At 41.2% G+C, this 14,059-nt stretch overlaps 1 protein-coding gene across 1 annotated transcript in view; it reads left to right on the forward strand.

Annotated features, from left to right (window-relative positions):
- FNBP1L (formin binding protein 1 like) overlaps positions 1–14,059 on the forward strand; it is an 879,562-nt gene that overhangs the window by 423,270 nt on the left and 442,233 nt on the right. Inside the window, exon 4 of the mRNA XM_044086824.1 lies at positions 13,429–13,638. Within this exon, the coding sequence (XP_043942759.1) occupies positions 13,429–13,638 (210 nt within the window). The remainder of the gene's footprint in view (positions 1–13,428; positions 13,639–14,059) is intronic.

Genomic DNA, 14,059 nt, shown 5'->3' on the forward strand with positions numbered 1-14,059 from the left:
TGATTTTACATTTGTTTACCGGAAAAATCCGAATTGGCAGTAATTTCCCATTTTCAGTGGAGGCCCAGGGAGAAAAGCTTCACATAGTACATCATGTTATAAAAACATTCAAATACAGAAAGCATGCATCATAATAACAAAAACAAGGTATTTTCTAAAGTTCTGTACAGGAATATTCATGTAGTCCTTCTGCGGAACATTTAAACAATAGTAAAATGACAAGCTAGTTTCTAAAGTTCTGTCCAAAAATATTCAGCACAGTCTTTTTGAAGAACATATAAACAATACACAAAGTAAAGTACAGGTGGATAACATAAGATTATGATACACTTTGAAGCATCAAATATATTGCTACAAGAAAAGTTTATCATGTAAAGCACCATTTGCAGTTACCAATGGGAAAGGACTGTGTATTAATTTAGTCAGGGTCTTGACAGTTACATATCCAAGAATTGGATAGACAGGACTTCATCTGACTTTTGAAGTTGTTATTTTGCATTCTGATCCCATTAGGGAGCGAATTCAGATTTTGGCAACTGCACATGAGTAGAGGGAGTCACAAGATGTATATTTGCTTTTGCATATTTCTACTAGTATTTTATTTGTGGATCTTAGTTGGTGGTGATTGTTGTAGAGATTGAGTAGGTCTGTCAGAGCTGGTATTTTATTGGGGTGGTATAGTATCTGATGTGCTATGGTAAGTTGATTAATGTTCTGTAGGTTAGGTAGTTCTAGCCCAGCCTAATTGTTTAAGGGCTAGACAATGATGGGATCGATATGAGGAGTCTGTAGCAATTTTTGCTATCTTGTTGTAGCAAGTGATTAATTTAAGTTGCCTTTGTTTAGGTTGGTTAGAACAGGGGATGCATTTAGTAATGTGAAAAGTAGGTGAGTTCTGGCTATGATGGCTTTATTGTCAGTGGATAGGTAGTTTTTACATAGATAAAGGGTGCCCAGTTTTTGGTGAGATTTGGTGATGGTCTGGGTTATGTTTATCGAATTTAAGATTTTGGTCAGTGATTGTTCCTACGATTTTTGTTTGTGGCACTGGGGTGATGAGGGTGTTGTCCTTTGAGGATATTTGAAAAGGAGGGATGGGGTCAATAGTCTTCGAGGGGTTAGAATAGCATAAGTTGTTTTTTGAGGGGATTTGGAATAAGTGTTTGACAGCCAGGTTTCCATGGCAGTGAAGGATTCCTGATGTTCTTCGTGTTTCACTGTTGCAGTCATTACATTTGAGGTAATCTGCTGGCAGGTCGGCCTGATGGTTCCTGCGTCGGTTGCTGTCTCCTCTTCCATGACGTCAGGTCGTCAGGGGTATAAAACATGCAGCCGATGCCATTTTATTCAGTCTTTCTTGCTGCGCGGTGCCCGAAGCAGAAGCAGTTCGCAAGTGCCGGTCAGCCGACTCCTAAAATTTTCGCATTCGAGTTTCAGAACCGAAGTCTTCAAACTAAAGCAAAGTACCCCATTGGGGAAACTTTTTCTTGCTCCTTACTGATGTCAGTAAAAGTTAATAATTGAATTACTTGTGGGAAGCAAGTACCTCATAAGGATTTTCATTTGTACTGTATTCCTTGCCTAGGCCCAGATCACAACATGCCTTGCTGTCGGTTTTGTGCTAGATTTAACCAACGCACTATTAAGCATCAGTATATTTTTGCTTCTAAATATTTTGGCTCAAGATTTAATTATTCTGAAATGTCGTTGGTTAGCAATCCAACTACTGGAGTTCACAAAAAAGGCAAAGAAAAAGACAGAGACAGACCGTCGAGGTCCAAAACCGACGATGAAGCTTCTCCTAAGCCAGTCGCCGGTTCGCCGTTACTCAGTGAGGCACTTTTGCAGCCCCTGATACCTGCTACTTTTGAGTCGCAGGCCTCTACCGAGACCCATTTGGAGTCCAGTATGCCGCGAGATTCTCAGAGTATTGAACCCGCGGATGTCTCTCCCTTGGATGGGTCGGGAGCTACTGAGCAGGCACCGGCTTCTGAGGGTGTTTTCAGGCCTCAACATTTTTATATTAAACCGACGGCAGCCAGCAACAAAAACAAGGTCAAAAACATCTATGTCCAAAAATACGATGCATGAGCCACATGCTCAGGCCCTATGCCTAAAAAACAGATGATCAAAATGGCTGAGGATTTAATTACCTTGATTAGGGGTTCCCAACCCCCCAACCCCCCCCCCCCCCACTAGGAGGCTTAGGCAAGGCACTGATTATGAATCTTCAGATCAGGTTTCCATTTCTTCTGATCAGGAATTTTCTATTCCACCCTATGAGGATTCTGATGCAGAGGAATCCATCTCATCTGCATCTCCTCCTGAGGATTACTCTTTTGGAGAGACTTTGCATACTTTAAGGGAACATTTTCACTGGGAGTGTCAGGACTTCTCTGAATCAAAAAAGAGGCTTAGGGATTTCCTTCTTCCTCAGCATAGGCCTTTGGTGGTACCTTTTGTGTTGGACATTGTTGATGATGTGTTTTCGGAATCAAGCATGGCTCCTGATTCCCTGCCTCCGGCTCCTAGTAAGCCAGACATATATTACAGGGTTCCTGACTCCCACAAATTTCTATTCAGAAATCCTGCTGCTGATCCTGAGACTATTTCTCAAGTTCTCAAGGGTGTGAAGGTTTCTGCTGTCAAAAATCCTACCCTAGAGATTCCAGGGCACTAGATCAATGGGGAAAGAGGGTTTATACATCTGCAACCTTGGTAATCAGGGCTTTAAACTGCCAGTTTCATATGCTTAAATATCAACAGCATGTTATGGGCTTACTGAAACAGAAAATTATGTTGATTTCTGATTGTGTGGAAAATAGAGTTACAGGAATTATTGCATGCAGCAGAACAGGTTGGAAAGCATACTTTGCAATGTGGCTTTGATTCCTTGGAGGCCTCTTGCATGGCCGCCGTTACTGGATCTGTGATTAGAAGTCATGCCTGGCTCAAGGAGCAAAATCTGCCTGATCATGTTAAAGCTAAATTGCTGGATGCCCCTTTACAGCATGATACTCTGTTTGGTAATAAGGCAGAAGAGGTTTTAAAGAAAATGGAAGACAAAGGTAAATCTATGCAAACTGTGAAAGATTTCTTGCAAGTGCAGCCACCCAGGTTCAGTAGACACTGGCCTACTACAAATTGGTCCTTTCCTATGTCCAACAGAGCCACTCAAGGCAAATCCAGGCGCTCAAAAGGCTCCAGATACCAATCACAGGGTTCTTACTGGTCAAAGCAATGGGGTGCCTCCACCTCCAAATCCGGAGGAAACAAAGCACAACCCTACAGTAAGCAGTCTCAATGACTTTCCTCTACCATCACCAAGCACTTATCTTTTGACAACACCCTTGGGGGGAAAACTAGCACTTCATGCTCAAAATTGGCAGTTAATTACCCAGGACAAGTGGGTATTAAACATAATATCCCAGGGGTACAGATTTCATTTCCATACTTTGCCAATTCCAAACAGATGGCCGGATCTGCCACAAAACCAGTGGGCAGAGGCCCAGAAGCAAATAATGTCCTTCATGGATATGGGGGCTATTCAGCCAGTACCAGAAAAGGAAAAAGGACAAGGTTTTTATTCAAGACTTTTCCTGGTACCTAGAAAAGACAGTTCATGGCGTCCAGTACTGGACTTATCGATTTTGAACACTTTCCTGGACATTCCAAAATTCAAAATGCTGACTTTACAACAGCTATTGCTTATGCTAGGCAAAAATGCTTGGTTAGTAACTCTAGACTTAAAAAGAGGCATACCTGCATATCCCAATAAGGGAATCATGCAGAAGATACCTCCACTTCAAAGCAGGTTTTATACATTACCAATTCTCTGCCCTGCCTTTGGCTTATCTACTGCGCCCAGGGTCTTTACAAAGTGCCTGGCACCAGTAATTGCATTCTGCAGACAAAGAAGCATTCAAATTTATCCTTATCTGGACGACTGCCTTATTCAAGCAGAGGACAAGGACACTCTTCTTCAACATCTGGCATTTTTAAAAAGGCTTCTAGCATGCCTAGGGTAAACCATAAACGAAAAGAAATCACAACTGGTACCCTCTCACATAATTAAATTCCTGGGTGCAAGCTTGAATACAACTGCCCAGATGGCTTACCTCATGCCAAACAAACAAAGGCAACTGACAACATACTTCCAACAAATGGCAACAAAAACCCACTTATCTGCAAGACAAATTCTGCAGGCTTTGGGGTTCATGGCATCCTGCATTCTACTAATTTCATATGCGAGATTGCATATGAGGAAACTTCAATGGTACCTAAAAAGCTTATGGAGTCAACATTGTCACAGTCTGGAAACAATGATTCCTCTCATTCCCTGCCTACAACAAGAGTTTCTTTGGTGGACAGAGACATGTCACAAAAACAAGGGACTGTCATTCACTCTACCCCCTGCCACCCAAACCCTAATTACAGATGCATCAGACTATGCTTGGGGGGCCCACCTGGCAGGGAGATGCATTCAGGGCAAATGGAGCCCAAACCAAATGCATCTGCAATTCAACCAGAAAGAGATGCTAGCTGTTCAGAATGCTCTGACGGCCTTCAAGGACTTACTTCATCCAGGACAACTACTGATAAAGACGGACAACACCACAGTTATGTGGTACATAAACAAGCAGGGGGTACACATTCCTACCCCCTTTGCAGACTAGCCATGGCCTTGTGGGACACAGCCTTGACTTACCAAGTGCATCTTCAAGCTCAATTCCTGCCAGGAGAGAAAAATACTTTGGCAGATGACCTAAGCAGAAAAGTTATGGACCCACACGAATGGAAACTGGATCCACAAATCTTCAGCATGTTGAGACAGAAATGGGAGAGTCCAGACATAGATCTATTTGCCTCTCCCCAAAATTATCAGTTGGACAAATTCTGCACAAGAACTCATCACAAAAAAGCATGGAAAGTGGATGCCCTATCCATCAGCTAGAAAAACCTATCAGTCTATGCTTTTCCCCCGCTGCCTCTACTCTCGAAGGTCTTACTAAAAGTCAGACAGGGAAAAAATTTATCCTAGTAGCTCCGGACTGGCCTCGCCAGCCCTGGTACCCACTTCTAAGGAATATGTCTCAGCTTCCTCCATGGTACTTGCCTCAAATACCTCATCTACTGTCTCAGCAGAACTATCAAATTCTGCACACTCCGCTCCAAACTCTGAATCTTGCAGCATGGCTGATCAACTAACTATTCCAACAACCCCTCTCAGTAAATCTGTGATGGATGTCATTCTGGAAGCCAGAAGGCCTAGTACTAGAAAATCATATGCTGGAACCAAGCACAAGGAACAGATACAGCAAAGCCCAATATTCCTCAGATTTTACAATATTTGACTGAGATGCTTGACAAGGGCCTATCTTTTTCTTCAAAAAAATCCATGCCTCTGCCATCTCGGCTCATTACAACACAGAGCCTCCCCTCTTTTCTCATCCTTTGCTTAAGCAGTATCATAGAGGGGCCAAAAATGTAAGGCCTCCCAGAAGATCACCAACTCCTGCATGGGACCTCAATTTTGTGCTGGAAAAACTCACCCTGCCTCCTTTTGAACCAGCAGCTACTGCAGATATAAAATTTCTATCTTGGAAAACAGCTTTTCTCTTGGCAGTCACTTCAGCAAGAAGGGTTTCAGAACTACAGGCTCTCATGGCAGTGGAACCTTTCATTATATTTTACCCGGACAGGCTGTCCCTCAGGACCAATCCTTCTTTTATGCCTAAGGTGGTATCCAGTGTGGCTCTTAACCAGACCATTCACCTGCCAACATTTTACCCAAACCCGCAGAACAAGGGGGAGCGGATTCTGCATTCATTGGACGTACACAGACAACTAAGATTCTACTTAGGCCAAATCTCTAAATAAGTCTGAGCAACTACTAGTAGCATTTGCTGCAGGGTCAGAGGGGAAGGCTATATCAAAGCAGACTATTTCTAAGTGGATAAGCCACTGCATTCGTTTCTGCTACTTGCACCATGGTAAACCTTTGCCCAATGGGATCAGGTCACATTCCACCAGGGCTGCCTCTACTTCAGCAGCTTTTCTGAGAGGGGTACCAACCAAAGATATTCTAGAAGCTGCTACTTGGAGCTCTGTTCATACATTCACAAAGCATTATCATTTGCCGCTGTTCTCCAAATCCAGGGCAGGCTTTGCCATTGCAGTTCTGCAGGGCCTTATAGCCACCCCTAATGCTGTTTAGTTCCATCCTCCCATCCATAGCTTTGGGATTCTACACAAATGTAATGACTGCAACAGTGAAACATGAAGAACATAGTACAGTTGTGTACACTTACCATAAGTGTAGATGTTCGAGGGTATTCACTGTTGCAGTCCGGGTTACCCACCCGCCATCCCCCTTTCTATACCTTTTCTTTCCTTCACTATACTCAAAAGCCTTTGTGGTGTATTTGCTTTTAGATGACGGTAAAGTTTATGTTTCTAAAAGTGCATTTATATATATTTACTATTTATAAATATATATATATATATATATATATATATATATATTTTTTTTTTGCTCCCCATTTGGGGGACATCTGACATCTGAGGCAAGAAAAACTGAATAAAATGGCGTTGACTGCATGTTTTATACCCCTGACGACCTGATGTCATGGAAGAGGAGACCGCAACCAATGCAGGACCCAAGACTTTGTTATTCAGGCCGACTGAGGGCAACCTGCCAGCAGATTACCATAAATGTAATGACTGCAACAGTGAATACACTCGAACATCTACATTTATGGTAAGTGTACACAACTGTACTTTTTTTTTTTCCTTGAAGGATTTGGAGAGAGGAAGCTGAGCAAATTAGTGTGGCATTGTCAGCATATTGTACCAAGTTTGCGTGAAGTGTGGCTTTGTGTAGATTGTTTGTAAATAAGGTGAAAAGCAGCAGTCCAAGTGTAGAGCCCTGTGGTATGTCTAAAGTAACTGGAAGGAGGGGAGATATTGAGTCCATCCATTTTACGGCCTGCTGGTGGTTGGAAAGGTAATTTTTAAACCAGAGCAGGGTGGTGTGATCAAGATTGAAATAAATAAATAATATTTTCTCTAAATGCTGCACGTAAATGTATCAGACTCTTGTCTTTTTATTTATTTATTTTTAATTTTATTTGCACTTTGTTTATAGAGTTAGTCCCATTAGGCCAGAGACCTCTTTTCAGGGGAGACCTAAAGTGATATTTATACTGCTTGGAGGGAAATTTGACTTGAACACTGAAGAACTACTACTAATCTTTTCAAGTCACTAAGTGGCGCTGGAGGGCTGCTGCCAGGACTCAAGACTTCTGTGATGGTGGAAGGCAGCAACAGCACATGTACAAACAGAGGTGAAGTAAATTCTGAGTGGAAAAAAATTAATGGAGGGGCAGGTGTTAATTTTCACAGCTGTAGGGATTGGTGATGCTGTTATTGGAAAGAATGATGGAAAAAGAAAAACATGGTGATGAGATATAGTTGAGAGATTTATTGGAGAGGAGTTTGGAGAGGGAGCAGAGGAGTAGCATCAGTGGGAGATGTAGAATGGAAGTGATATGGGAGCAGATCTAGTGTCTATCCATTGGAGTAGTTTACTTTAAGGGTGCATTCAGTATTGAGGCAGAGAAGGTTTATGAAAAACAAGGTGCTGAAATCGAAAGTACTGTAAGAAGATTAGTCAGAAGTGGAGTATCATGTGCAGCAGATATGGAGAGAAATGCAAGTGAAAAGGACCACAAGTATGGGGAAGGGAATCCATGAACAAACAGAGAAATAACTTTAAGAAAGAAGGCCTGTGGTAAGAATAACAAAACAATGAACAATATATTGACAGTATGTGTTACATAATTTGATTTTGCTTTTAGGGTTTGATATTACTGATATTAGGGTTCTAATACATTTGGAAAATGAGCTCTTTCGCAAAGTGACTTCAGATATTTTTTATAGCTGAAAGGTTGTGAAGGAAGTTGATAAACTGAAATGAGTTAATTTTAAAAAAGTAGTTGTCAGAAGGTACATAATACAAAGTGTTTGAAAGAAATGTGTGGATAAGTGTGTGGGAAATATGGGTAACAGTGACAATGGTAGTACATAAAATAGCCCTTTTCAAATGTTATATTAAACGAGAAAGAAGGAAATATAAAATACTGGGATTATCTAAAGTGTGTTTTTATAGGGACTATTAAAATTTAATGCAAGATTATAATAAAAGAATGTGTGGGCAATGTGGGGATATTGGTCATTCAAGAAAAAACTGTAAGCCTTTCTGCAGGAAATGTGGGGAGTGATAGTCTCTTTCCATTTGATACAGCAGCAGTCCCAAAGCTGTTTGATTGCCCCAAATTGATTGAAAACAAGGTGCACAGTGAAATGTTTGAAGCAGAAAAACAAGAATACAAGAAAATGAGACAGAGGAATAGGTAATAACAGAGGACATAGTACCAGGAGAAGAGTTTATTGGAAGAATTAAGGGAAAGTATAGGTGTCCAAAAAGAAAGGAGAGAGATGATTGAGAAAAAGAAAGGAAATGTGTGAAAATAAGTATGAGGTATTTATACTGATGGTGTATGAAGGAAGAGGTAATTCAGAATATGATTAAAAAAACTGGTGAGAAGAAGAAAAAAGAAACCAAAAGATGAACTCAACAAATATGCAAAAAAGGAAAAGGTATATATGTATGTATTCATGCACACATGTATACAGCTGTATGCTATATTTAAAAATATGATGTATAAATATATAGGAACATAGTTATTAGATGTGCATGTGTGTGAATATATTATATACATATTATATATGCAGTGCATGGAGCATGGTGATTACGCTCAAATATTTGAAAAAAGACAAATCAGTTAAGTATTTTCAGTAGCCCAAGTCCTGAGCTTAACAAATATTAAACATCTCCTGATTTACTTTTTAAGATTGGGTATCATGCTAGGCAGTTAAATCTGCCAGTACTGACCAGCAAACAACAGAGGCAGAATAAAAAAAATATTTGTTTCTGCCTGCTGTCTGTTCTAGTAATGTGTCCCTGACTTTTTGTAACTTGAGTGCTTGTTTTCTGTATCTAGTAGTACATGGAGCAGGTAAAGCTCCATGTACTACAAAGAGCTGTGACTGGGTCTCCAGTCATGACCCTTGATTGTGTTCTCGACATGGATGCCAAGATTCACCTCTCAAGCTGGGCTCTGAGGGTGAATTTATAGGCATCCATGTCTTGAACACATAAGCTGGTTATGATCAGCAAACCACTAATAATCCTCTGTGTTATACATATACATATCAGTGCCATTGTAGCTATTTTTCTTTACCTGTTTATATTTGACACAGTAAAGTAGTATGGAATGGAGGAATTTGTATAGAAGCAAGTATATATGCAGTTAATTGAGCCTTTATGTTTAAGTTGTGCTATAGTATGGTGTTGTCTAAAAACTTTGTTATCCTGTGACAATGTGTGATCTCATGCTGTTGTGGCAGTATACATTCTTCTAGCTTTAGTCCACAGTATGCAGTCTGATTCGTATATCATACACAGCCATTAATGTGAATTTGGAACTAATTCCTGCAATTTGAAACCCCTGCTTCACAGGTTCATAGGAGGTTAGCAGACTAGTGGCCCTAGAGCCCTTACAAGCCTAGCCATGTTAATCCCAAATTGCCCCAATTGTGTCCATATTAGGTTGGATGTAATTCACAGTGTGAGTCTGTGATCAACACCGAATACCCCTGGGGTGAATTTGCAGTCTCCCATCCATTTGTCTAGGTTGCACTTCAGTAAGTCAGTGAGGAGCTCTGCTTCACATGAATTGGAAGTTTATTCCAGAGGAGTGGCAGTTTCTGGGAGATATCTCTATTTCTATCTCTCTCTCCAGCATGTTCTATTAGTGTCACAGGCTAGGTTAAGATCCCTAGTGCAAGTACTCTTATGCCATTAGGTTTGTAGGTGTACAGCATTTCCATCAGGGTAGCATCAGAGACTGCCTTGTAGGCCAGACACAAGTCACCTCTCAGCAACCTATACCATACAGAGTACAGTGACAGAGCTTACAGTCTATCCACGTATGTCCTGGTTTGGAGGCCCTGTGTTCTCTTAGTGAGAAACCGTGGTCTCTTCAGCTGCTGCAGGTGTCTGGTGAGGTACATGCAAAAGTTAGCATTGTGCCCTATTAGTGTCTAAAGAGGGTCGAGTACAGTGGGGTTATAACATTCTTATACATGGATGTGATGCCCCTAACTATGAGTTGCTCAGTGTAGAAGGCTTTCCTTTCCACAGTGGAAACTTGATGGTAGAAGTTCAGATAGCTATCTACCTGTGTTCCCAGGTCACACATGACTAGGTTTGAACTTAAGGGGGTGTTGACAATACTGTAAGTAGCGGAAATTCCCCTTTGCCAGTGGGGAATAATAGTGCACTTTTTTGCATTTAGTTTTAGACTGTGGCTTTGGCACCAATTGTTATCAGTGTTAGCCCCCCTGTAGTATGTTAACATCTGTGGGGGACTCCATGTTTGCACCCAGTTTACAATCATCAGCAAACTTGGTAAGCCAATGGCTGTTTACTTTAGCCTGGACTTCCAAGAAATAGATTCTGAACAGTAAAGGACCCCAGCACAGATCCTTGTGGTGCGGCACTGGTGGCAGGTCTTCTGGTAGAGGTTGAGTCACCAACTTTGACAGTATGTGTTCTGTTGGTGAGCCAGTTGTCTACCCATCTATTAAAGTACGGGTTAATTCCTAGTTAGGAGATTTTCTCAATGATACCTGAGGGGGGATTGTGTCAGAAATGATGGCCAGGTCATGATAGGCAGTATGCACTGTTTTACCTTCATCCAGGGCTTTGGTGACTTTATCAAATAAGTCTACTAGGGTTAATAATCATGATCTACCCTTAAAAATGTCAGATTGGGTTGGGTCTAGAGTTTTGAAGGTTGCTTGTGTCCTTGTTGATGAGATCCATGATGATTCTTTCCATGGCCTTGCAGATGAGACTGGTTAGACTTATGGGTCTGTAGTTCCCAGGGTTGGTTGATGCGTCCCCCTTTGTGTAAGGGGATTACTGTTGCTGTTCTCCACTCCACTGGAACAAAGCCAGTTCTCAGGCTATGGTTAAAGAGAACACTAACTGAATCCAATAGGTCCTGTTTTAGATTGCCTAGTAAGCACCTGGGATATTATCTGGTCCCATTGAGGCTGTATGTTTAGCCTTGGGAGAGCGCAGATATGACCTGATGTCCAGAGATGCTAGACCGAGGACTGGTTCATAGATTAGTACTAGGCTAGCTCCCCTTGTGGACCATTTTAATCCTAGCCAGTTATCCATGTGAGAGTCAAACCCAGCACCTTGTGTATAAGGTAAACACTTGAAGCATTATGTCAACATCCCACCATTTTGTCGGGTGTGCTTTGGGTATGGTTGGTGGGGCCAGGGGGGATGAAGTTTGTGCCAAATCTGTTAGCTAGCAGGTTGGCAATTTCCTCTGGTGCAGTATGAGTGGTACCATCTACTACCAGTTTAGCACACAGGCATTCCCTTTTGGATTTCCTACATAGTTAAAGAATGCCATATGATTATCCTTAGCTAAGGATACTATTTTAGCTTTGTAATTAGCTTTAAAGGATTTTACAAGATTTCTTATTTGCTTGTTCAAGCTGTAGAGGTAATTCTTCCTCTGCTGAGTCAGTTCCTTCTTATTCTTAGACATCAGTTTCTTCCTCTTGTTATATAACCTGTTTACACTTGTGCACCAGGGTGGCTTGTTTTTCAGGAGGACCTGGTTTTGATCCGGTCAGATACAGATGTCTATACAGTTGCTTAAGTGTTCATACGGGGGATCCGAGTACACTTCTGTGTAGAAGGGGTATAAAACTTTGTATACCATCACTTAGTAGTTTGTAGTTAGCTTCTGAAAAGTGATTTCCTGTGAAGGTGTCAGGCCCAATAGTTACTTCACATGAGACAGCTTTATGGTCCGACCTTGCCAAGGAAGGCATCATGGGTAGTGCAGTGACTCCCCATGTTGGTGAATACCATGTCTAGGACGTGTAAGCCGCTTGTTGCAGGTACAAACTAACAGTTCCAGTGCATTTAAATTGACAAAGTCCAGGAACTTCTGGCTGAATGTGTTTGCACTTGTGTATGTCACCCAGTTGACAGAAGAATAGACAAAATCACCCACAACTAAGGTGTTGGGCTGTATGGCAAGTGATTCCAGTAAGTCCAGGTAGGCAGTGTGCTTTTCTTGGTTCATGGTGGGGGGATCTGTAGCTAGCAATGCTGTGGTAGTGTATTTTGCCTGTAGTTAATTGGACATCGAGTAGTTTGGGAAAGTCACACTGTTTGACCAGTCTAGAGGTGTACTTGGCTTTAGTGAAGATGGATACACCTCCACCTTTGGTTCTTTCACACTCACTTTGAGGTCTGAATGTGTGGAAAACATTGTAGCTTGCACAGCAGGATGCTGTCCATGGCCTTGAACCATGTCTGTGACTGCACAGACATCAGAATCTTTCAAGGTGAAGAGTGCTTCCAGGAAGCGCAGCTTCATGTTTAGACTCCTAGCATTAAGCAGCAGAACCTTGAGTTTGCCTCAAGTGGATTTTGCTATGTCGGAAATTTAGTTGTTTTGACATTGCCTAAAAAAGGCACTATGGGGAGGCAAGCGCCTTTCCCAGTATCCAAAAGTCTAGAGGAGCAGGTGCAGACCATCTGGCAAAGCAGTGTAGCCTGTTGACATTGTCATCATAGACTGACCGATACTTGATTCCCCTGGTCTGACACCAGAAGCTAAGCCAATTGTTGTCTATCATTTTTTGTTTATATTGTGGCGTCTACCTGGTTGAAGGTAGAATACTGCTTAGGGATAAGGTCATACCTGCCTGTTCAGACCTCTTATGTAGAGAACCACTTGCTGGGGGCAAATTAACCGTTCATGAGTTATGATGGGAAAGGTTTTATTACTGTACCAGGTATGTTTCTAGGAATGATTAGTTGAGGCAAGAGTTCAGTTATTCAGCAAACCTGTACTGTGACTCCATTTAAGCTTGTTGCTCTTAATGCTGTGAAGTACTGTTTTTTTATGCAGGTGCACCCCAGTGGTAGATAAAGATGCTGCTAGAAGAAAATGATGTACAGGGTGTGAGGTAAAACTCCATCTCTGAGTTCACTGATGTGTATTGGTTAGTGTGAGAAGGGGTATTATTATTTTTGAGTATTCAGAAGTTCACTTGTATTGACAATAGACTTGATTTTTTGCACGTCGTAATCTCCCATTTGGTATTTCCTGAAGATGATGTGCAAATAAGTGGCTAATAACCTGAAACTTTCCCTTGGGTTCATACTTCTGTCTGTGATTGTAGTTGAACAAATCTAGTTGAGGAAACTTTGGTTAATAAAATTAGTACTTCATTGTTGATAACATTTTATTTCATTTGAAGGACTCCCAGATTGTGGTAGAAGCTTTCAAATCGGGGTTTGAACCTCCTGGAGATTTTCCATTTGAAGACTTTAGCCAACATATCTATCGAACAGTTTCTGAAGGAGCCATCAGTAATACTCCGAAGCAAGACATAGGAGGAAAGATTGATCCAAAACTTACAGTATCAAAGGCTAAGGGCAAGTTATGGCTGTTTGGAAAGAAACCTAAGGTACAGAAATTGTGTAATAATTGTAGTCCTAATTTTAAGTGAAGGGGCATCATACTTGTTTCTCTAGATAATTTGTTTAATGACTCTCACGTACACATTCTGTAAAGGGAATATGTTTTTATTTATTTAAAATGAGTAACAGTTTGAAATAGTCATGTGGAGGGCTTTGTCATCTCTATGGCACATTTTGCCATAACTTAATGCTTCCTGGATCTTTAAACTTCCCACCTTTTTAATATAAAGGTTGGATACAGAGTTTCTTCAAATACCTGGATTTTAGAAATGTTATTTAGGCTGTGTTTTGTTTGGCTTTATTTTTGTGTATGTGAAAACTTAAATGAACAGCAAACAGAAGTATTCCTGAAGAAGTTTGAGTTAGTACAAAATAAAATCCAATGAGTAAAAACAAGCTTGACCACCA

Source organism: Protopterus annectens, chromosome 10.part0, assembly GCF_019279795.1.
Source record: "Protopterus annectens isolate FY-2018-M chromosome 10.part0, PAN1.0, whole genome shotgun sequence".
Lineage (NCBI taxonomy): Eukaryota > Metazoa > Chordata > Ceratodontiformes > Protopteridae > Protopterus > Protopterus annectens.